At 42.0% G+C, this 25229-nt stretch overlaps 1 protein-coding gene across 3 annotated transcripts; it reads right to left on the bottom strand.

Annotated features, from left to right (window-relative positions):
• Positions 1–300: 300 nt before the first annotated feature.
• Positions 301–24843, bottom strand: LOC139644148 (ATP-citrate synthase-like). 3 transcript variants are annotated; one of them, XM_071519525.1, is made up of 30 exons: positions 24714–24843; positions 20740–20921; positions 19954–20076; positions 18916–18978; positions 18283–18473; positions 17139–17218; positions 16109–16239; positions 15449–15567; positions 14553–14689; positions 14159–14220; positions 13126–13243; positions 12449–12603; positions 10914–11007; positions 10589–10645; positions 9825–9854; positions 7871–8012; positions 6633–6801; positions 6429–6533; positions 6102–6298; positions 5471–5552; positions 5184–5294; positions 4965–5092; positions 4779–4872; positions 4396–4550; positions 3856–4006; positions 3432–3575; positions 3158–3271; positions 2453–2535; positions 1840–1916; positions 301–1752 (listed from the first exon to the last, which is right to left on the bottom strand). In XM_071519525.1, the coding sequence occupies exons 2-30, from the start codon at positions 20896–20898 to the stop codon at positions 1658–1660; spliced, it is 3366 nt and encodes a 1121-aa protein (XP_071375626.1). In that variant the 5' UTR covers positions 20899–20921; positions 24714–24843; the 3' UTR covers positions 301–1657. The 3 variants fall into 3 exon arrangements, with proteins under 3 accessions (XP_071375626.1, XP_071375627.1, XP_071375628.1); XM_071519526.1 differs by lacking the exon at positions 10589–10645; XM_071519527.1 differs by lacking the exons at positions 9825–9854; positions 10589–10645.
• Between the last annotated feature and the right edge of the window lie 386 nt (positions 24844–25229).

Raw genomic sequence — 25229 nt, 5'->3', positions numbered from 1 at the left:
TATTCATTTAAACTCAATTCCCCTGTTTCAGAAGCTGGATTAACCCTTAACCTAGACCAGGAAGACCTTCCCAATGAAGATGTCGTTTTAAAGCAATGCTTTTGTCAAATTTGAACTGACCCTTCATCACCATTGTAAAGAGGGCAGGTTTGAGATGCTGCAAGCTCTGTAGAAACTCTTTGATAGCTTTGATATTAGCTGAAAGGGGATGACTGCAGTAACTCACTGGAGTTCAGGTCAGAGGTCAGATCACACTTAATCCACAACAGAGATTTACACAAAACACTACTACAGCCAAAATGAAAAGTAAAACAAGAGGATCTTTATTATACTACTATATAACAGCATATATTAAAAAACGAAAACAAAGCATTTATTTCACAGTTAAATAAAACAGCAAAACAAAGATAGCAGGCCGTACAGTGGGCAGTTACAAAGCATCTTGTAAAGTCTTAACAGAAAAAAAAAAAATTTACAGGGCCAGACGTCCATAGTACCTGCAATACCTTATTCCCCAAATAAAGCAAACTGCCTTCATGGTCCCTCGCCAAAAGATGCCTTTAAGACTCACAGGGCACATTCATGAAGCATTTCATTCATCCCATTTACCTCTTGCAGCCCAATTTGTAGATTTAAATGTGAAACATCTGAACATAAATATTTCAATATAGCATCTACTTAAGCTATTGAATTTCAACCACTGTTCCACAACCAGGGTTGTACTGGGAAAAGTAATGGTGAAGTGACACTTCAAAAAAATTCATATGCTCTTTGTTTTATCTCATGCGTTTGCTTTATTCCCCCTTTCCCCTCCAAAGCCTCCTCTTTAAAACACATGGGATTCAGATAAGCCCTGTAATATCGACCACTGGACCATTTGTGACTCTGTTTAACAAGGACAATAACTAATTCCTAAAAATTACTTTGGTTTATCTTGTGCTGATCACAGATCAGAGATCTCTTTCTCAGTGGGAGTGTAATTTATTTGGAGAAGGAAGCTTACAGACTAAAATTAGCTCTAGTGTTTATACTAAGGTGCAATAGACAGTCACCCAGAAAGCATACCCAAGCACACTTCCTAAGGCCTAAAACAGGGCAAATGCTGATAAAATACTAAACCACTGGTTAATTTGCAAATATAGTAATAAAAAAAAGACAAGTTACAGTATTGCGGAGCTTGAACGAGCTAAAATCACTGCCATCAGCAACTATTAGCGTACTGCAGGTCAACTAATCAGCCTCCATAATGCAGGGGTCATGATAAAAATGTGCTGTGAATTCTGCCCTCGTACCAACTGCGTGAAACAGGTTTGTGTGCATTTTCCCAAGTACCAATCAACTTTGTGCTGCTGCAGTACCTGCAGTTTGCATTGGTTTGGCTCTGTTCAAAACTGAATAAGTTACATCTCAACCCATTTAAATAGTTTGTCAAAAATCTAAATCTAAAAACATGGTTCCCCTTTTTTCCATAAAAACTAGTGCTCCCCTTCTACCCAGATACCTCGGTCAAACAATATTTCCGCTTTCCAGTATCATCCTGCCCAGTTTTCTAAAGGCAGCGGTTGTCATGAGTAGGGATTAAGTGAGTCGGTGAAACGCTGCCTGCCTGATTTGGGCAATCACATCTGGAGGTGCACCCCACTGCGTGATGTCGTGATTACATGGACATATGTTCAGGAAGCACATAGGAGATGTCATCCCAGGGGTGGCGGTACAAACCCTGCTTCAGCCTCTTCTGGTCCAGGTAGTGGCCTAAAACAGGACAGACACAAGTTAGATGTCTTGCTCTATTACTCCTCCAGATGTGAGTCGTTGATGCTCTATCTCAATGGGACTCACCAATAAAGCCCATACTCCGGCCGAGGACAAAGATCCCATTCAGCGCACCGATCTCCACAAATTCGTCTGCTTCATCTCTGGAACAAAAACAACAACAACAATCAGCATTAAGCAAACCCATGTGAGAAACAATACTAGATAGCAAACCATCAATTCAGGATGCACTGATACAGAAGTCAGTGAACATTAACTTTGCAAATTCTTAATGAAGAACACAGAAGAAGCTCTTATAATGAATGTCCTTAGATAAACTAGCAATACACTGACGTATATTGTGCTAATCCAAAGTCAGTTCTCTAACAATGTGTAGTATAGACAGTTGTCTGGTTTACTGCCCTAAAAACCTAAACAAATAAAACAATAAAAACAAATTGAAAATGTAAAACTTTTAAAACATTCTGAACTATTGGTCCCACCCATACTCACTAAAAGTAATGGATCAGATTAGTGCTCGCTATTGGACAATACTTTGTAAGCACTCTAAATTTGTATTGGTGAAAAAGTGGCATCGTTGCATCCCAATAACAGCAGTTGTCGGTACAAAATCCTCTATTACTTAAAATGGTCCCTTGCGCCTCACCAGTCTCTCCCAGGCTGAGTTTAATGTTCTTACCGTGTGAAGCCACCACACGTTCTGAGCAGGTCCACAAAGGCAACTCCAATAAAGCCGTCTACGTTGAGGATCAGATTGGGTTTCTGAAAATAAGAAAGAGGAAACATTTTGTCTGCATTCAAGAGAAAGATCATTAAGCCTCCCAACCTTCCTTAATGTTTTGCACTGGCATTATTTGAGTTCACTTAGGAAAAGTTAGAGATTCCAAGCTACCAGTCCATTTTTAATATAAAGGAAAAGTTAGAGATTCCAAGCTACCAGTCCATTTTTAATATAAAGGAAAAGTTAGACATTCCAAGCTACCAGTCCACTTTTAATAGAAACAAAAAGATAAACACTTAATTTACTTGCTTGCTAAGTGTGTGTTAGCAGTAATGTTAGTTCTTATGTTGTAGTAGTGACCCATTATTGATGATTTTATTTTATTTGCCAAGACACCCACAGGTGGCAAGCATATACAGTAGGTAGCACTAAGCTAGTGTTTTATCTTATTTTTTCCTTCTACCTAAATATATATGTGGTCATGCTTCATCGTTTTTTTTGTCGTTTTTACATGGGTAGCTTCAGGGCTAAAGTCTTCATTTCACATGCTTCGCTCCACTCTTACCAGTCATATTTGGCCACATGATGGGCCATCGCTGAGTTGGATAATAGAACGGGCCAATTGTGAAAAAGGGTTGAAGTGGGAGGTGACAAAGCAAGTACCTTGGAGGTGGTGATCTTCTCTACGTCCAAGGCATAGTCCAGCAGCTGCGTGGCTGGGAAATGCTGCTTAACAAAGTCCTTCAGAATCTGCACCCGCATGTCTGGGTTGTTGATCTGAAAAAAGACACAGCATATAAACCCATACTATATAGCTGAAGAACAAAACTGCATTCTACTCTGGTGCTTTGTGTCTTGTTTTGATCAACTAATTTAAGAAATAAGCTAATAAATTAGCTCTTAAATTAGGTGTTGTGAAAGGCTAAGCACTGCTTACCGATTTGACCCTGTGCCCAATGCCCATGATCAGCTTGCCATCCTTCTTCATCTTGTTGACGAACTCCATGGGCAGCATGCCGCTGTCAAATGCCTTGCTGAACTGCTTGGCTGCTGCATCCAAAGCTCCTCCAAAACGGTCTCCCTGGAATACAAGACAGAGGTTCATCATGTTACAAAACAGAAACCATTTGGGTGCTCCCGTTAACAAACATTTGTGGCCTCAGTGGGAATTTAAATAGAGGAGAGAGGGGGGGATGACATGCAACAAAAGGTCCCAGGCCGGATTCGAACCCAGGACATTGTGGGTGCATGGTATGCACCTTAGTTAGTATTCTTATCTTTGCTGTTGATTGGTTGGAGATGATGGCAAAATGATACTGTGTGTGTGTGTGTGGGCGTATGTGTCTGTGAGCAGTACTGACGATGGTGAGCAGGCCAGAGGTGAGGCTGGAGATGAGGTCCTTGCCGGCGCGGGCGCAGACGATGGTGTTGTGGGCACCAGAGACGGCCGGCCCGTGGTCAGCGGTCACCATCAGGCACATCTCAATGAACTGGCAGGCATAACGTGGCAACCTAGACAGGATCACAGCAAAGTTTAAGCAGCATCTCTTGGTTGTGACTAGTCACTCTGCTGCTCCTTTCTCCACTGGCAAATTTAGTAACAAAATCTATCAACACAAATAGTATGGGAAAAACATTTTAAGCCAACAAGGTGTCCCATCTAAATGTTGCTAAGGTACTGCCTGATCGGCAACTGTCTCTAGAAGGTTTTCTGTGGACTCCTTTGCCCTGATAGACTAGAACAGCAATAGGGGCTTAGTTTACTCATTTGGTCTTCAGGCTTCATTACCATCTTACAAAAAGATGAAGAGCCAGACTTCCTTCTTCCAGTCACCAATATGTCTCTACTCCCCACACAAACCTGCTCCATAATCACAGATATCTCTAGTCCTCATCCCTACCTGCGTTGGAACCACAGCAGACCCAGCACCCCTCCTAGACCCATCTCCTCCTTAAAGACCTCAGTGATGGGCATGCCGGCGTAGATGAGCTCCTGGCCTCGCTCATCACAGATGCTCGTCATGAAGGAGGCCGGCTTACGGATCAGGCCCAACTCCTGGGGAACACAGGAAGAGTAAAGCAAATATTAGCAGGGAAAGGAACAGGAAAATGTACATCCCTACTGTTTGTGATGAACATTCAGCTAAATCTGGGAAAAACAATGTAGGATTTCAGGAACTGTTACTATAGACTAAATAACTGATTCCTTCTGCTCTGCTCTGACTAAGATAGACACTGTTAAAAAAATACAAAAACTATTTCTAGATAACTCAAGGTGTCTTACCCTGGCCCAAGAGTAATCCATAGGCACTGTTGGGGGAGGCACCTCCTGAGCAGGAACGATGGTACCATTGGCCACCAGCTCATCATAAACGGTCCTGTTTCACCACAGATGCACAATGTCAGTGAAAAATGCTCCAAATTATTCACCAACAAACCCTGTGGTACGACCATATGTTGACCTTCTCACCTGATGACATCCCCCAGCTCATCGAAGCTCTTGGGCACATAGGCTCCGGCGTCCCTCAGGGCCTGGTTCTTGGCCACCGCTGTCTCTGAAGCCTGGTTGGCACAGGCACCAGCATGGCCAAACTGAACCTAAAGACAGCAGCATCACATATGTTAAACTCAAAAACTAAGAATTCTAAGATTATTACAACTTTTAACACAAAATTCAAAGCCAGCAGACCTCTGAAGAGAACATAGTGGCGCAGGTTCCTATACACCAGCACACTACAGGTTTGGTAATCCTGCCCTCTCTGATGCCCTGGCAGATCTTGTACTCCTCTGTGCCGCCAATCTGGGGAGTCAGAGTGAAAGAAATAGTCAAAATAGGAAACGTTTATTGCCCACAAGAGTACATTTTCCCCCCTCATAGGATTAAATTCACTAAATACATATGGCACAAGTAATCTGTTCCACAAAATAAAACCTGTTCCACTCTGAAAATATAAATAATCAAGGAGCTGCTCCCACCTCTCCCAGCATGACGATCATCTTCACCCCTGGAGTGTCCTGGTAACGGAGGACGTGGTCCATAAAGGTGGAGCCTGGATACCTGGGCACAGAGGACCGCAACAGAAAGGCTTAGAAAGGAATCACAGACAGCAGACAGCATGCCTGGTAATATTTTCTTCTGGTGAACAAGCTCAGGTCAGACCGCAATAAATTTCTGTGTGACAGGGAAAAATTATCTAAAAATCATTACAAGCTTCAACAGGATAGAAATCCTTTTCCCTACTCTTAAGCAAATCATTTTCAGGATCTTAATGGCCACATTGTGTAAGGATATGCTCAATCTAAGAGGTCTTGCATATTGTAGCATCGATTCAGAGATGCTACAATATGATTAAGGAGCCTATGGTGCCTATAAAATAGTTACAATGCCTAAATATTTAAGTGCAATTTATGATTGTGGATCAGTTTGGAGAGGTCGGTGATATGGGATGCAGGAATATGGTCTCTTGGGGAGGAGATACAAAAAAAAAAAGTTTACCATAGCATTTTCTTTGTTTTTTCCTCTTTCATAACTTCCCCACATAAACTACATACTACACATAAACTCTCCTGTGTGACGTGGCCTGCTGAGCCCGCCTACAGCCATTACCTGTCTCCTCCGATGGCCACGCCCTCATAGACGCCATCAGTGGTGCGGGAGATGATGTTGTTCAGCTCGTTGGACATGCCCCCGGAGCGCGACACGTACGCCACGCTGCCCGGCCGGTACAGCTTGGAGGCCAGGATGTTGTCCAGCATGCCGCCGGTGTTGCCGATCTTAAAACAGCCCGGCTTGATGCCACCAACCTGGGTCCCGGAATTTAACAAACATCAACTTAACTTCTGTGCTTGGCATCTCCATTGACAAGTACATTCACAGCCTGGTATCGACTCGGTTTTCAATAGATATGTCTGGCCTGTGTGTAAGGCTGCGTACCGTGGCAGGGCCAATGATAGTGACGCCTTTCTCATCAGCCATCTTAATCATCTTCCTGGTCTGGGCTTCAGGGATTCCCTCAGCTATGATGGCAATGGTGTGGATCTGGAGACACAATTAGACAAGTCAGGACCAATCAGAATTCATTCTCTAACTGAATCTCAGATGTTTATGCAATAAATAAATGTTTTATGTGTCGTCTACCTGTGGGTACTGCATGGTCTCCATGGTGCTGTCGAAAGCGGAACGCAGCGAGGCAAAGCTGATCAGCACGTCCACCCCAGGGTGCTTCTTCATGGCGTCGGCCATGTTCTTGTAGACTGGCAGCAGGATCTCCTTGTGGCCCCAGTAGAACTTCTGCTTGTGATCCCCACTAGGCAACACAGACACACAGTGATTTCTTGGACACTAAAGTAACTAGTTTCAACAGCAGAATAGGGCACTGGTGTTTTGCATTAAGCAATATTTTCATTTAGTAGCAAATTGCTCCTGAAAGTCTATGGAGGTTTGACTGTTGCAGTGACAGTCAACCTCAAATTTGCAAATCTGGAGATCCGTGACCACCATTCAATATTCAGTTTTCCGCCCTCCAGTATTCAATACCAGCAATTGCAACAAAGTAAAATTATAACGTGAAAGGTTTGAGTTGGATAAAAGAAACAATATTACCACAATTCACTTTTTCTCTTCTTCAGATATGTTGAGACTTGGTTTTCATACTATAAGTAAGAAAGTGGGACTGACTACGGGTCCCCAGAGCAGCCAAATTTGGTGGTTGAGCATTCAAGAACTCCTATATAAGTGAACTCAAAGATGATGTTGTTCTACCAAAGTGAAACATGACTAATTGAAATGTTATAGCAGAAACCAACAGTGTAGTGATGTAGTTTTGTAATCAGTGTAGTATTATATTTTATTTAGACCCAGTTCTGGCAAACTTGCTGAGATCTTGGTAGGGCTGGGCAATATATCGATATTATATTGATATCGTGATATGAGACTAGATATCGTCTTAGATTTTGGATATCGTAATATGGCATAAGTGTTGTCTTTTCCTGGTTTTAAAGGCTGCATTACAGTAAAGTGATGTAATTTTGAACTTACCAGACTGCTCTAGCTGTTCTATTATTTTCCTTTACCCACTTAGTCATTACTGATGATTATTATATGATTATTTATCAAAAATCTCATTGTGTAAATATTTTGTGAAAGCACCAATAGTCATCCCTACAATATTGTCACAATATTGATATCGAGGTATTTGGTCAAAAATATTGTGATATTTGATTTTGTCCATATCGCCCAGCCCTACTTACAACTGAACATTTAGCCCACTTCCTAGAAAATACCGAGATATATATCGTGTATCGCCATTCAGCCTAAAAATACCGATACATGATTTTTGGTCCATATTGCCCAGCCCTAGATCTTGGGGAACCTACGTAAAGGGGTAGACCATGGCTGCCACCGAAGGCTCGTCCCGTGAGCACACGTAGTCGAAGTCCAGCATGCCTTGCACAGCGCGTGTCTGCATGCCCCAGACGATGGTCTTGGTGTGTCTGCTGAACAGCGTGGTGGCTTTGGCTGTGGGAAAGAGGAGACAGAGAGAGAAGAGGAGAGGAAGAGAGGGAAGGAGAAGGAGAAAACACAGATAAGAGAGGGTGTCATGTTCAGGAACACAGCAGGAACAAGGGCGGTAACAAACAGCTCTCAGGGCGGATATAGGGCACACTGTTAATTCAACAGGATCACAAAGGGGTCTCACAATGTTAGAATTAGAAATTGCACCAGTGGTGGTGTGGTAGGGTGATGGGAGAACTGGGATGGGGGCACATTTTGGCATGCTACCTACAACTGCACTTCTGCACAAGTCCTGTGCTACTGACCAATTGGATTACCTCCGTTTAATAGACAACTTCCAGCAGCCACTTATGTCTACAAGACTGACGTGTAGTTCAAATTTGGAGGAGCAAGCAATCTATACACTGTCTGTTATCATTCACTATGAAATAAGAGGTTTGCAGCTGCATCATCAAGGATCCTTTTGTTTCCTATGCCGAAACTGTCATCCAATTTGACTTACAAATACACATGACATCAGTGTTGTGATTGTGAAGCTATAAGCTAGTAGAATTATTGTAAGCAAAAATTCATTCCCCTGGAGGAAAGAAGCTAGCTTGAACCACAAAGGCATGTGACTGAATTTCAATAATGCCTTTACTTGCACAGGGTTTCGAATCCATTTAGCAAAAAGCCTACTGTGTGTAGTTGCTGTGTGCTCTTACTCTTCAGCCCTCCCATCTCCAAGCAAAACCCCCATCACACTGTGGCAACAATACCACCTAAGCTTGTCTAAAAAAAACAAGACAGAAAACCCTGAGAAGCTTTCATCACCCAGCTAATCACCCCTGAAAATATAATTGTTTAATGAATATATTTCAAAGCAACAAGTTCCAGATACCACAGCGACCCACAACACAGAGCAGAACTGCTCAAGCCTCAAACATTGTAAGAAGTGCAACAACACACACCAGCAGAAATTAGCAGTTTTCAAGACAAAAGCTTGCATCAATTGATTTGTGCTATTGACCTATTGCTTGTGTGTGCACCTTGTACATACAGTCTTTAAACTTAGCAGAACACTTAAAATGTCTATGGGCAGAATGGGAAATTATTCAGCAGCAGATCTGAGAAATTAGAGTGCAAACAGTGATACGAGTTCTGTTTGAACGCAGAATGTCAAGTTAATGTATAATGTGGTTTGAAGTATTTGCTGTATGGTTAACCAGCGTCTAACCACGCATTTGTTCCATTCCTCCAAGTCTCTCCTCCCCTCTTTCCCTGGCACACTAACTGCCTTCTTGTTGTATTTGATCCACAGAAGTTGTAGACTGAGACAGAAACAGTCCAGAACCATTACTCCCTCTACAACAGTTCAGCCAGTTGCTCAGGGGCAAGGCTGAGGGCTGTAGAGTGAGGAGGAGTGTTCCGGTATAAAACTGATCTTCAAGGGAAACCACAGAAACTGAACTGATAGAAAGGTTCCTTCCAGCTGTGGCGGGTCATGGTCATCTCTTTAGGTAAAACTCTGTTGTCAAAGAAATGAATGCCAAGGCTCAGTTTCATGATAACACTATTAAAGCTCATGGCATCCATCTTAAGATGTACCAGAGAAATGACCATTCAACAGTTGTCAATTTGAATGGGAATGCTTGTTCTATCAATTCAAATTCAGTGATGGAAACAAAGCCCTATAAGGTGAGCCAGTCGCCATGAGAATGCCGAAAGGAGGGAGAGGCTGAGGAGAAACGGATCACAGACAGAGAAGGGATGGTAAAGTGAGGAGGAGAGAGGGAGGAGAAGGCAGCAGGACAGGCTTTTCACAACCTTCCCTACCTCCACTGCAGCCTGAAGAGGCTTGTGCTTCTGTGACCCCACAGGACGGAAACACAAATATGACAAAATGAGCACAAAAACAAAAGAGAACAAAACAATGAGTACATCTTGATTGTATTTATCTGACAGGCTTCAATGCATTCTGTCAACTGTGTTTAATCTCTTAAACAGTCTTCATTAAATACATCACAGCAGAGGAAAGAGCATGCAAAGCTCAGCTGCTACATAGCATGCCATAGCTGTGTCAACAGCCATTGTAAAAAGCAAACTGAAATTGTCCTCAAAATCACAATCAAAATGTCACCTCCACATAGCCAACATTTGAACTATTGTCTTCTAATTCTACAACCACATCCTAAACAGCAATACACAACTGTAAGCCTAAAGATTACAAATCTGCTCTAAAAAGCGCTACTTGAACAGTTACTTGCCACCAATTTGAGTCTCAGCATTAGAGAACTGATGATTGATCCATAATTTGTGGATTATCTACAATGCTGGCAGTCTTTAATTAGGCTTATGATGACTGACAATGTGAGCTGAAGATAGAAAATCTTTTTATTGAAGAGAATGTAATGTACCCATTGGAACGAAGAATCAGTAGGAGGCACTGAGGTGATGCAGAAATGCAGGTGTCAAAGCCACACACAGACACGCTCCTCTCTACTAAGATTAGGGGGGTCGGGGGCAAGAAGAAAGGGGACAAACCAATGTAGAGTGTGGGCTGCAGAGCTAGGTGTGGGCATGGCACACCCACCACTTACCTTTCCAATCCCCTGTGACCACATTCTTCAGGGGCCACAGTATAGAGTGAAGAGAGTCTTAGAGAGACAAGCGTGAAAAAGATGGAGGGTGAGGGGACCGAGTGCACGGCCAAACAAGTGGAGGAGGGAGAAATAGAAAGAAAATTAAAAACGCAGAATAGCAGTGACGGCAATGGGGGAGGAGGGAGAGAGGGGGAGAAATACAGAAAGCAAGGACAAGAGGAATAAAGAAGCAGACAGCAAAGGAGAAGTGTATGAGTAAGTTAATGCATGGAGTTTGGCTGATAAGAAGCAGTGGAGAGGCGAGGCCCGGTGTGTTAGTTACCTGCTGGAAGACCTGCTTTAGACTTTTTGGCTGGAGTGGCATCATTAGCTGTCTTATGTTCAGAGAATGAGGCCGTCCTTGTGGTAGCTGGAGTCTGGTACAGAGAGGAGAGAAATACAAGCTTTGCATTATTCATAGCCCAGCAGAAGGAGGGAGGGAGGGAGAGGGAGAGAGAGAGAGAGAAAACAATCCCGTGGCTGGGAAATAGCCATCAAGTGGTGAAAGGAGTATTCCAAAATTTGTGCAGTTGTGTAAAAACTTGACTCCATTGACAATACATTGGCCATGTGTTGGACTTCAACTGGCTAGATGCAGGCACAATAGTTAGAGTCATTGATTATAATGTTTTGCAGCTACAACCTTTATCAAGATATAAGGTTTCATATTTCCAGTTTGAAAACCCTGAAAACCATGTAATACTACAAACATTTCATAATACACTGGATAGGTGTCACTGACAAACAGATGGTGACAAGAGTGCTGCTGGGAGTGACAGCAAGGCAAACTGAGAGGGAACACAGCCTCCGGTTTAAAAACAAAAGACTGCACTTACTTATGTTTTGAGCGTTTACATGCTCCAAACTATTAAAGCTTTAAGGGAGGAATAGGAGTACTGTGCTGGCACCAGTTTATCTAGTTATGATACTTAATTAAAAATTTTAACTTAACATTTTTTCCGCTTTTAGCATGCATGCTCCCTGTGTCAGTTCATTAACAGTCAACCACCCATCTAACCTGGCAGTTTATGCATTTGTGGGGAAACATTACCCAAAATACCATAATCCCCTAGCATGTATGAGCAATGCATTGATCATTTTGTGTGTCCTTTTTCTTCAGTAATTCTGGTTGCAATTAATGATAATGTAAGGGAAAAACACCACTGGGGAGTGCAGGTGAGCTATTGCTGGAGGCTGGATGTTTATTAACTCTGGTGCAAAAATGTAAATGGTCCACCAAAGTTAAATACTGCTGAAGTTTACACAGCCTTTAGGTCTTTATGAATATGGCAATAGTGTCCAAAGAAAACACATCCTTAACTGACACCTTGTTGAAATGGAGGACCATGACTAATGAATTAGAGGCCTCAGTCCAAACATGGACAACATAAAAAGGAAAAATGGCATAATATTATACTAATAATATAATATAATATAATAATACAATAAACTAGCTGCAAAGTCAGAGCCTTCCACAGCTGAAACAGTGTGTGAGTTTGAACATATGTACATAACTAAATTATATCACAAGAAGATAGGGAATGCACTTCAGTATGCAATGCTTTTGCAAAATGTAACCAGAAATTGGAGACATTTGTGGCATCTTCAGTGTTGGCTTGTTTTGCTGAGAAATAATTCTGTTTTCATTAACTCTCCAATAGAATCACAACAGAACTAATATCTTCTGTACCCTCCCCATTTCACAAACGAAAATGCCATGCATGTCTCCAGTGATAAGACGTCCCAAGTGCGTTTCAAAGTGTACAGGTGACTTGTTGGCCGTCCTATTATTTCAACATGTCATTGTATTGAAAATACCATAGCATTGTTGCTGGCGTTGAGGAGGAAGTTGGCGGTATGAGCGTCCATGGGAGGCTGGTTGGGGATTGGCCGGTGGCCCAGGGCCATGCCCACGATGGCCGTCATATGGGTCTCTGTACCAAATACATGGATGGGGATGCCTGTGGTCTTCCCTGCAGAAAGAAATACACCCAGGAGTTGGACAAATGGCTCAATTTAAAGACATCCCCTGCCAATTTATATTCCCTCCACCCCCCCAAGAATGGAGGTAGCATAGACACATAAAATCTTCAATTATTCAAACAGCTGTCAAAATGTATATTTTGTATATTTCTGTAACTCACACATTTCAATAACACCCGCTCAGATGACCAGAGAGTACAGATTTCTGGTGTTTTTTAAAAAGAGGGCTCCCCTGTCAGTAAGACTATTCATATGGCGGGGAATGTTTCATCACCTGTCAGTCAACTACTACTACTGTCAATCATGCTACTACAAAAACCTTTGGAAACTGAAGGCTCACGTGGAATACCAACAATGTGTAGTCAAACAAATAATCTATACTCTGAAATCACTTTGGATAGGAGAAGAATCTCCAAAGAGACAAAGTGGCATATTACATATCATAAACACCATCTCATTCCCCAGTTCTGTCACTGAGCCTGCCCTTTGGCCTTCAGCCTAGCATTACTCACCCACTTCCCCCATCACCCTCAGGCCCTCCTGGTAGTTGGGGCCTCCGCGCCGAACAAAGATGGTGACCTCGTGCTCCTTCAGAGGACCCTGGTAGTCTTTGATGGCCCTGACAATGCCCTGAGGAGAGAGACAAGCAGGTCAGCTATGTGCAGCAGAGGGAAACACTCCTTTGAAAAAACATTTGTGTAGGTATATGAGGCCAGGTGGGTGTGGCTCAGTGACCCAGGGAATACCTGTGTAATATTAATTAACACTGTCAAATATTTCCATCTCATGAGGCAGGATGCAAAATCTCGATCTCCCATGCTTCAACAAAACAAGAAAAGTACTGTATATTGTCACACTCTGAGTTCAGTGACTAACTTTTCCACTGGGTGCACCAGCACATAATTCAGTGGCAGCAACGTATTGGTCTGCAGACAGAATACACAATAATTAATATGTTGTCTATTGTCTGTCAATTATTTTCTGCTTTGGCCTGTGTAAACAATAGATCGCTTTACTGCAATTTGAACTCTAGTTAGCAAATACTAGCTTTTGTGTGTGATCTGGCCAAATTGCATTCATACAGTTTACAAAAAGCTTGATTACCTACTGAGAGAGACTGAGAGTGTTTTAGCAGTGAGACAGCAGTTCTTAAATCAGGTATAGAGGGCGTGCCTGCGTCCACAAGGAATGGAGCTCTAGCAGCTCTGCTATTCAAAAACAGACTATCCTTAATCACAAAGACAAGACTGTATTCTTTAATAGCTTTTGAAAGCATAAAACACAGCTTTTGAATTTGTTTTCCGTGAAATTATTAATTAAATAATTCATAATTTCATTAATTATTAATTCATTAATTAATAATTTCATAGACTTAGTCACACTCTGGGGGCCCTGTGACAACACTTATAGTGGTATTAGGAAGAGTAAGTAATATCATTAGCAGATGGGTTATTAGTGTAGGATTTCATCTTACTGAAATGACTTTGCATTTTACTTTACAAACAATGTCTCAGATAAAATAAGTGTTGGTACAGTATATCTCACCTTGAATGTGGCCGCTACATTGGTGAAGTTGGCAATACTTCCTCCAATGATCAGCACTTTCCCTGTAGCGAAGTTGGCATGTTGAGAATAAGTCTGTGACTGTAACTTGACACCCCAGTAACAGTTTGGTGACAGCCATGAAGTTTATTGTTGGCAACATACACATAGTGAAGAGTGGCCTTGTGAAATACTCAAGGAGAACAAACAATTAAAGGATTGTAGGCCACATGGCAGAGGTGTGAGCCAAACACCCATTGCCACGCTTAAAGCAATATCACCAAAGTCTGTAAGAAATATACATTCTAAATTATTTAACCAGTATAATCAAAACTGTCAGTACTGGCAGTCCATGATTGTGAAAGCCCCCGGAGAAGTGCCTCGCAGCCATACTCACCTTGGTGGTGCTTCTCACGGGTCATGAGGGACAGGATGGTTTTTGCGTAGTCGTAGGTCTGCTGTTCGCTGGGTGCTCCGGAGTACTCGCCATAGTTGGCCAGCTCATCCACCCCACCCAGGTCACAGATGGTGTCGCTGCAGCAGAGGGGAGACGGACAGTCAAGTACTGTGTCTTGATTGTTTTAAATACTTGCTGGTCAGTAAGCTCTTTCAGTATACAGAATCTTAATAGAATAGCTTAGTAGGCAAGTTTTTCCTCCAACTTGACATAATGTTACACCATTTTCCAGGTTCAGCTGGCATTACAAAAATACTAACAACATGCATATCAGACACGCACCTGTGTTTGGCCTTGAATAAATAGAGTTCAAAATGTCGTAGCATATCGATACTTTCCCCCTACATAGTTGCATGCTATGCTAATGTTAAGATTGTATGCACAAACAAAATCAGGGCAGTTGAAGTCACGCCACAGGGTGTTGAGTGCACCGATGGTTTTTATTAGACTAGTGGAGCAGGTTGTACTAGTGGAGGCTACACAAACATATGCACATACGCAAATCATCCATGTCTATCCTAAACAGAGAGGTCAGGCCAAAATCACCTCTGAACACCTCTGTAGACATTTTGTGAAGTATAAACCATATATGATTTCATTTGAAATTTTGCACTAAAAGACTGTAAACTGCATTAAAGAGTGTGTATCCGGATTTGACCATTGTTAAATATCTTCGGATCAAGGGAACCAGTGTAGAGGAGGATGCCTCACAGATGCATCTCAGTGCTGCAAGTGGCAAAGAAGGTTAAACAGCCCCTCAAAGCACTTCAAATAGTCCCAGGTAGTTAATAAAAAGCCCTGCCCTTCCTCATCATCAATAGGCATCTGGTTCCTACCTGTAGACCACTGAGGCCCCTCCTCCAGCCACCATGGTCCAGATCCTGCCGCGAGGGTTCAGCAGGGTCAGCTTCAGACTGGCACCACTCTTGGCATCCAGGTCAGCTATGTAGGCCTCCTACAGTGGACACACCACAGGGGTGGTTATACATTTGGGTCAATGCACGAGGCAAAGAATGGCAGCACAGACCAAGACTGAAGCTACTTGTGCACCAAAGTTGCTGAATGAGGCGAATGTATTAAGCTTTGGGTGCTAGTAGAAAGCAACTGGCAAAAATTATGGACAAGCCTCACCCTATTATTCTACATTGTGAAAAACATGACTGGGATGAATCTAGTTATGAATTTCTAGCAAATCAACTTTTGACATACATTTCAATATTTTTATGTGTTGTTCCTTCCAATTCCCAATAAATCAAACCACAAGATTACTAGGTATGCAGGCGCATGGTGTCAACACATTAATCTGTTAAGTCAAAGTCCCGGAGAAACAATCAAACAAAAAAAGTTATTCCACCAAAAACATCCTACTCATACATCTTCCATAATTAAAAATGTTTAACCAGTGAAAAAGCCTCATTCATATCAACAGCCACTACAATCCCAATGGCATTAAATTTTCCCCCCAGAAATACTGTTGCACCGTCCTTCCACCTCACCTCCGGATAGGCTTCTCTGCCAAAGGGCGGGGGGAAGTCCACATCACCCCATTTGGCCTTGCAGATGTAATCTGCTGTGGCATCAATCTTGGCTGCCATGTCAAGGATGTACACTCCATCCTGGGTGACCACTGGTAAGAGGAAAAAAGTCATGTTATTCACTCAGCATTTACAAAACATCTTTATATAACACTCTTAAATGTACATAAATCTCATTCAGCCAAAACAACCAGCCTGTCAAATAAGGTTAAGATAAATAATAAAAAATGTTGACACTTTAAATCGTGCCAAGCTTTTCCTTAAACTAAATTTCCCCTCAGTTCCAGGTTTGGTGATATGGTAATTATTAGTAGCTTGGTATTATATTAGTAACATGTGTAATGTAATAATTGTGAAGGCACAGTTCAGCAGCCTGAGTGACATAACCGGCAGGTGGTATACAAAGCATTTCATCATCTCTGAATGTGTCCCTCCCATACTTGTTTAAGGTTTTACCCTCTGGCCATCAGTTCAGCCTTGCTACTGGCAAGAAAAACAGGTAGAGGGACTAAACGCTGGCTGAGGGAGGATGATGATTGTTGTCACTCATGATGTCAACACTATTGGTGGGGATGGTAGTGCTGGTTGTGATGATGATGACAACGATTTGTCTTATGCTGCTTGCCTGAAACTGCATGGACAACTTGAACTGCTACAAACTGTTGTATCTCTTATGTTTTTATGTAATAATGCTTTTGTTTTTGATACTTGCTAAGAAACAAATTAGCTATTGGGACATTTAGATTGAAAACTGAACTAGCCATTACTATCTTCTTAGGGGTTAGGGTTACTTTGTGATGTTCAGTCTCACTCTGGGCTGAGTAATTTGTGTGGTGATGAATGTTTTCCTTAAATAAAGATGTGGAAGTTGTTCAAAAAATGTCAGTACTGTTCCCTATTTCAGAATTGCTTAGTAACATTCGATTCTTGCTTTTGGGAGTTCTGAAAGTTAGAACTCCTCTACGATATTAGCTAGTTGGGAAGAACATACCTAGTGGGTTGATCTCTAGGTAGGTGAAGTAAAGGTCCTCATACAGGTTGAAGAGGCCCACTATAAAACTGGCCAGGACTCTTTAAAGGAGACAAGATCATTAGATTAAAATGAGTATACAAAACCAAGACAGCATTTACTTTGTGTTAGGGGAGAGGGGTCAGTGACAGCATGCCTTAATGGGATACTACTAAAAAAAAAAGAGTGAGAGAACACTATTCCTCACCATCTATAAACCATGAAATGTAAATAATGACATCTATTGTTGGCAAACATTTCTGCCTCATGCTATCCAACAGCCTTAGTGTCAGCCAGTGTGGCTACCAAGGCAGCAGCGTCAAAGTCCCCACTGCCAGGTGACCAGGACTGACACTGCCACTTGTAATAGGCAGTGCATATTATATTATGTTACAAATCACCACAGATGTCACACTGAATCACACTTTGCTTGTAAAGGAGTAAATACACAGCATGTGGAGGAGGTAAAGAACAGACTAAAACTGCACAAGGTCACTCTGTTGGCAAAGCCAAGAAGGACAAAGTCGCAATACCGGAGAGAGAAGAGGGGCAAAAACTCCACAAAACAACAGCAAATCGCAGCCTCATTGCTTCACTTGCAGAGAGGAACAGTATGCACAGCAAGAAAGCAGAGCAGTGAATAAACTTCTCCGGTTGCAATTTGCCTTTTCATGCTGTATCTTTTCCAATCCACATGACGCTGAGAGTGGAGTGTTCAGCTACCAATACTATGGCTAACCATACAGCACCAACAGGTAGACACATCACAGTAACAAAGTAGAGATGCACCAATACCAGCTTTTCACTGCCAGTGCCAATTCAAACTATTAGAGTACCATCTGAAACAATCCATTTATTTTATTGACCTAATGCACATAAGACCATTATGTTGGGTTCACTGGACAAAAATGATTGAGATGTAACCAATTTTTTTCATTAGAGAGACACAGCATCCTTCTGTGCCTTATGCTAAGTAGTATCAGTGCATCCTTTCAACCATCTAAGTCTGTGTTTAAAACCACTGCTGTAGCATGTTTGAATCATCAAAGCAGAGATGCATCAAATATTCTTTAAAGAAAAAAAAACAAAACAACAAAAACAACAGGAGGTTAAGATGTGTCCCTACTCTTTCTTGTCCTCAGGGACATGTGTGAGGAGCTGCTCTGTGACTTGGTCCTCGCTCAGCTTGTCGTCCACGGCAACCATCAGCCTCTGGGCCTTGGCGTCCACGTCGCCCACCTCCACGCCGCCTTCATGGTGGAAAAGCACGTGGTCGCCCTCACGTGTGGCATAGATGCACACATAGAACTCCTCCTCCTGGGTGGACAGGCCAGTGGAGAGTTAGGGCAAGGATGCACACAGTTTGGGTTCAACTCATTTTCAAACTTTTAGTTCAAAATGTAATTAACTTCAATACATTTGCCAAAAGGAGAGCACACATTCTCACTTGTGTTTTGAATATTTGCATTTTGAAGAACATCTTTATCCTAAAATACTCATACAGCTAGAATTTTGCATACAGATACATGGGTGCCAACCAAGTCACACATAAACACCATTCACACTCAGAACACACTTAATTACTACGCGATTATGTGAAATAAATATACCAAGTAGACATATGCAAACTGGCATAAACATAAAACACACAGGGTCACTTTTAGCACAATGAATTGCTTGCATTCTGGCTTTCAAACGTGACTCCCAGGTTAGGCAGGATGTGGACTGAGGACACATAACAGGCTGGCGCACACATTACCTGTGTATGTGGAACGAATGGCTCAATGAGGAAGTTCTTCAGCACACCCTTTGCTTTTGCCACCTGTCAAGACAAACAGTTTCACAAACCACAAGCAACCACAAGTCTAATTAAGTCTAATTATGGACTTGATAGGTAACTACTGCCAAGTGCAGAAATGAATGGCTCTGCAGAAAATATTTTTTTTAGTGCATACAGGAAAGAACGCATTGCTTTATTGGAAGATTTAGAGGAGGACAGAACTGTGAGAGGTAAAAATAAAAAAGCTGAGTAACAACCAATGGAAAAGCTGGCTGGTGCAAAAATTCACTAGTAGTTTGCTTAAAGACGGGAAGTATGGCGACTGCTTGTAGAAAGAGTAGTAGAGCAGGGTTGTTTTGATGGCAGACCAGAATAGACCCCCCCTCCAACCCTCTCTACTGGCATTACATAACCTCTGACCTGGCAGATCTAAACATAAGCCCATGTCCTCTGGTGCTGGACACAACATGCCACCACATATAGCAGGTCCATATTGTGGGACTAATAGACAGAGGATGGTGGCTTACATGCTTTTCATGTAATAGCACATGGTACTCATGTGATTACTACATGTGTCAGACCAGTCAGACCGCTAGGCTGCATTGTAATATTCATTCATAACCTATTTAGCCAGAGAACCACATTGAGATCATAGCTCCCATTTACAGGCAGGCCTTCAGCCCTGTGTACAAATGCAAAAATTGTCCAAGAAAGAATGAACATCAAACACATCAAATTTCAAGAACTGAATCAATAATATGTCCAAAAAACAGACATTACAGATAAGGATAAATGAACACCAAAGGATCAACATGCAGTTTGTGCACTGGTACACTGGTAGAGTAAGTACTGGACATTTTCCTGGGCACAGGCTGAGTTGATTAAATCATGTGATTTCGATGGGGGACTTTGGTACAGGATAGCTAGTCATTCAGAACAGACTGACCATTCTCTGTCTGGGTAACAAGAGAGCTAAATGAGCAGAAAGAAAGACAGACAGATGACCAGTCAACTCACAGTGGTCTCTCTCATGAGGCGGGGTCTGAGCCAGTCCTGGACGCCCTGCAGGTCCAGGTTGATGCCCACCAGCCCGAGCTTGCCACGCCGCTTGATCAGCTGGTCTGGCTTCACCACCAGCCGCTACAGGAGGAGCGAGGGAAGGACAGATGAGAGACAGATAACGAGCCAAAAGCCACAGGTTTGCAAGTGCTTTGAGACTAGTGATGCATCGATACTGGTGTAGCATATCAAACTGATACCAGGCTAAATAAGGTAATGGTGTCACAGAATTACTAGGGAGTACTAAAATCACTACCAAGTCCACCTGCACAGGTATTCATTTCTGAAATTCTAATAGGAGGTGCTTAGCCTATATGTCTTCATGAGAAACTTGTTGTTGATGTGATGCATATATCTTTGTTTATCTGTATCGGATCCAAAAATCATGTAAACATGTCAAACATTAATAGCAACATGACAGCCTTCAACCTAATCAAGATTTGTAGCTTGGTTTCAGACTTGTGTGTTTAATCTAAACTCACTATTACGATAAGATTAGAAAATAGTCTGAACTGAAGGCTGATGCTGGCACAAACCTGAAAAAGTCAGGCTTTTGTTAACCTACACTTTCTGCACAATGACATTTCCAGCCAAGTCAACCTTTTGACACAAGTTTCAGTGACATCTGCAATTATCTTCAGGATTTCAACAACATCCCCCCCTCCAAAGTTAAACTAAGAAAGGAAACTAAATCCCTGCCAAGGCAGGTCAGTGGAAGGCTGTTATGGCTGTAGTGAGCCTCACCTCAGTGAGCAGCCACGGGTGCTCCTGTGTGAGGCGGTCCCAGTCCGTCTCAGAAGTGACGTTGGCATAGCGGAAGCGGTTCTGCACGGCTGCTGTGGTGCAGATGTACTTGTAGAGGAACTCCTTCCCTGTCTGCTCCGAGATGGCTTTCGCCGACATGGCAGCGCTGGCTGGCACAGGACCTTTGGAGAGGGAGGACGCCGACAATTAATTTCACACAAGAACAGCATCATCATAGCTATGATAACAGATAAATGAGACAAAAATATAAGTCCCCAGACAGTGTTCTAGATGCACGTTAGATTAACTGGGAGCTATGAGCCAAGCAAATATAAATCCAGAGTTACTACCAAGGTAAGGAGTAGAGCAGTTGTCAGGTGTAGATGTAATGTGACTGCTTGGTATTAAGATAAGGAATACACATAAAAAAAACAAAAACATATGACAATAAAATGTAATACTGTGTACAAAGATTAGACCTTTTATTAAATGTTTTTTCTATACAAAATACAAGCAGAACCTTGTTTAATGTCTTGTCCAATGAATGCATCTGGTGGTAAATGTTTGTATAGTGTGTCAAGTGAAGCAGATGTGCCGGGACATTATTTTAGAGATGTGATCAGGAACAGAAAAAAAAGAGCAATATCCCATTAAAATAAAAGATTAATAGGAGTTGCGTGGCCCCCCAAATATCTGAAAAAAATACAATCCCATCCCTGTCATTTATACATGCTATGTGGGACACAAGGTAAATAAAAGTGATTCTGATTAAATGAGATATGCATACTTCGTCAGAAAAAAGGGGGTGTGGGCTGTACTGTGAGAACTGCAATAGATAATATAACCAGACAAAAGATTTTTTTTTTTTTTTTAAAGAAGCTGTTATCATAGGTTTATTGAATTCAAGCTAAGTAGCCATGGTAGCATTCTGTAGTTGTGAGCAACCCTTATCAGATTGTAGTTATGGGATTCCTGCAATGATAAACCCTTCGCTATGAACTGTAAACTGTAACTGAAATAACTGTAAAAGTGTTCGCTATCAGCTGGATTGCACAAATATGTAAACAACATACTCGTCTCTGTAAATAAAGAGCTGTACATTTGCCAACTTTTCACAGTGCCAGTCCGTTTACTTTGTTAGTGTACTATATGCAAACTTTGATCCATATTTACACCTTAAGTGCCTAAAACTCAACACTGAATCTGCTTCACCATTATAAGATTAAACTCTAAAAGTAACATCCTGTGTGTTTCTCATAGAACTGTGAGCTTGGAATGTGCAAATGCCCAAATCTTGTAGATAACACTGACCAAGTGGCCTTGACAAAATAATAACTTCTAGAAGAAGGTGCTCACCTCTTATTATGCATCTGATTAAAGTGCTAGAACAATAATTATCATTGGTTGTTCAGTCTTGTTCATATGACCATATACATTTTGAGCAACAGCTTTATTATATTCTCTCTGTATTAATATAATCATGAATATTCAACAGTATAAAAATCATCCAGATTTTGAGTTCCTTGACTCCCAACCTGCAGATTGAATAAACCTCAAACTGCCTCTCTCTCATCCTGAGTTTTCTTCCACAGTACATAAATGCCTTCATCCATCTAAAATAACCACTGCTCTGTTTATTAATGAAGCTGGCCACTGGAAAAAAAAGATTAAATAGGAATATCACTCACTTTAAAAAAACAAAACAAAAACATGTTTATGACCAATGGTAGTCCAATCGGTATTTGTCCCAAAACTAGAAACCTGAGAGCCTGACTGAAAATGCATCCTTGCCTACAGAAAAAAACATCCTGGGTACTGTCACAGTCAGCTTTATCACTACAGTCTTTATGGAGATGTACACTGTTGTGACATCTCACTGAAGGTATGACAAACTGCCATTTCATGCTTAGATGTAGCAGATAGTGGTAAACACTAAAATAAACTGTCCTTTGGGGCATAGGAATACCATTTCAAAGCTGAAATTGAGGGGAAAATCACTTATAAAAACAGTCTAAACATCCAATCCCCTGGCTCCAACTCAAATCAGACATTTACAGTCTGTAGACATGTAGCTATGGTCCCCTTACTTCAACCAACAAACCAGCCTTTGTGCAACATGTGTAATGATGTGCATGCTGACGCACACACAGTGAGAAATTAGACACACTATAAAACCATTAAGATAGCTGGGTCAATACAAGGTCTTCATTCAGAACATGTGCTATCTTGCAGTACACCTGACAGAAAGGGACCTTCTGAAAGTTGGTATAAATCAAAGTCAGATGGCAAAAGGCTTACCACTAGTTTTAACTCAACAGCTGAGTGGCCACCAACTGACTTCAATGGTTGATATGCTCACATGCTAAGCTCAGGACAACACAGATAAAGACCAAAACACAGTTGTTTCTCTCTGACTACCGACGTGTATTAAAATGCTAAACTTTTTGTGTGATACCCTATTTGTTCCAGGATTTCTCGTTTATTGTGGAGTAAAGGTGGGGCCACTGAAAAGGGTGTAGGCCTATATAATATGGACTATGAGTTTTGTGACATTGACACCAACCCCTTTACCACAATCACAAAGTGGAATCTTACAACAGTAAATGCTGATGTGTCTGAAATAGGATGTGATAGATGTGGTAAGTTGACACAAGGATGGCAGGTTGTTCTGGTGGTGATGACATTCTGGTTTCAGACATCACAGCATGTCGCCAGACCAGCTCATCCAGCTCATCACTGCCATGCCTTCCCTCCCCCACACCCATGCATTGATTGGTCATGTTTTTTTTTAGGCCCAATATCAGCAGTTTACAGTCTTACTGAGAAGCAGGAACCTCAAATAGATGGAAGCAATGCAAGAATAGCCTGAACACTCAGCTGGTCCAGGAGGTGCCATTACCATTACCACTAAGCAAACAGTGATAAGTAGTGAGCCTTGATAACAGGCATCTTATCTCCCTTTCCTCTTGAATGTTGATAACATTTTATGACGGATTCGTTTCTCAGCTACTGGCACTAGCAATTGTTTCTTGCGTTCTTGAGTTGGGGCTAAGCGTGACACTTCAATATAGAAAGGTAGCCTGCAAGATGATTGATATCTAATCTCAGAAGGCTAGCTAGCTGCTCAGCTAGGAATTAGCTTAGCAGGCTATCCTGTCATGCTCTCGGAGGCAGATGTCATAGTATTTAGCCTGTCATAATCCACGGATCCAGTCCATTGTTTGAAGTCATTTAGCCGTGAAATTTGTATGTCTCACATTGAAAGCTCCTACTGACCATCTGCGGGGAACACAAGCACTGGGGATTAGCCAGCAAGGAGGCATTGCTTTAGAAACAGCTGCGGTCTGATGAACTTGACTGTACTCTAGCATCACCTCCCCAGTGCACACTAACAAGCTACATGTACTTTAGGCTAACAAGAGTAAAACTGGTCAGACAGAGACCACACCCACTTCATGCTAGACACGGACTAGATCTTTAACTAGCTAGCCAGATAAGTTTATTTTAGCTCACGGTCAACTTCCTGGAAATGGGAAACAGCGTTATCGGTTAGGTGTAGCTGATACTGGTCTAACCACGGCCTTGACCAAGAGGTGCTGTTTGGGGATGATGTAACGTTAAACGTTAGTGGCTAGTGTGAGCTCTGGCTTCCTGGCCCAGGTCATACTGGGGAGTGGGCACCTAACTAATCAAATCAATTCAGTTTTGGGGACCGTGTTTCAGCTGCAGTGCCTGGCAGCCAAGCGACGCCATGTAGGCAACCGTTACAACATTTACAGTACATTGATAGCATGATTATAGTGAGTGCAGTGCAATTTAGTCACGCAAACTTCACAGCATCTCATACGTTAACGTTACATCCGCTACAGTCCCTTCTGGGAGGCTAGCTAACCGTTGGTACTGTAGCCTCACACTGGAGACGCTAACTGGGAATCAGAGAGGCGGACTAGTAATCAAAACCTGAAAAACATTACCTTGTCAATGAAAGCTGCACTTCCTTGGAGTTTATGAATTGTGCCTTGGTCAAACACGACAGAGCTAAACAGCCACTTCTTATACTGAGTCCACTCCTGCCAGTTGCCACCTCACTCACTTTTGTCGCACCATAATCTGGCGACCGATTACACATCCTCTCAGCTGTTTCCATTGGTTTATACACAGTCACGTGGTCATGCCATACACGCCCACTGTTTTTATAATAAGAAGCCACCTACAAATAAATCACTATAATAACGCAGTTAACAGACTATATATTTGAAATGTTATAACATTTTAAGAAACCTGACAAATGTATGCAACTCCCTCCAACACTTAATGTATTCCACAATATTGGTTATGATTAATTTTATACGAGGCTTCAATTCACTTCACAAAAAAATACCCAAACTAAGTAATTAAAAAAAAAATCAATCATCTCTAATGTAGTAAAATTTGACACAACAGTGCCATCTACTGGGAGATAAAATACCACACGTGTACAAAACGGGGTC

This window comes from Centroberyx affinis, unplaced genomic scaffold (genome assembly GCF_046629955.1).
Source record: "Centroberyx affinis isolate AG114_WGS23_722 - 3 ecotype Tasmania unplaced genomic scaffold, CSIRO-AGI_Caff_v1 ptg000713l_1, whole genome shotgun sequence".
Lineage (NCBI taxonomy): Eukaryota > Metazoa > Chordata > Actinopteri > Beryciformes > Berycidae > Centroberyx > Centroberyx affinis.
This window is presented reverse-complemented; position numbering and strand designations above follow the sequence as displayed.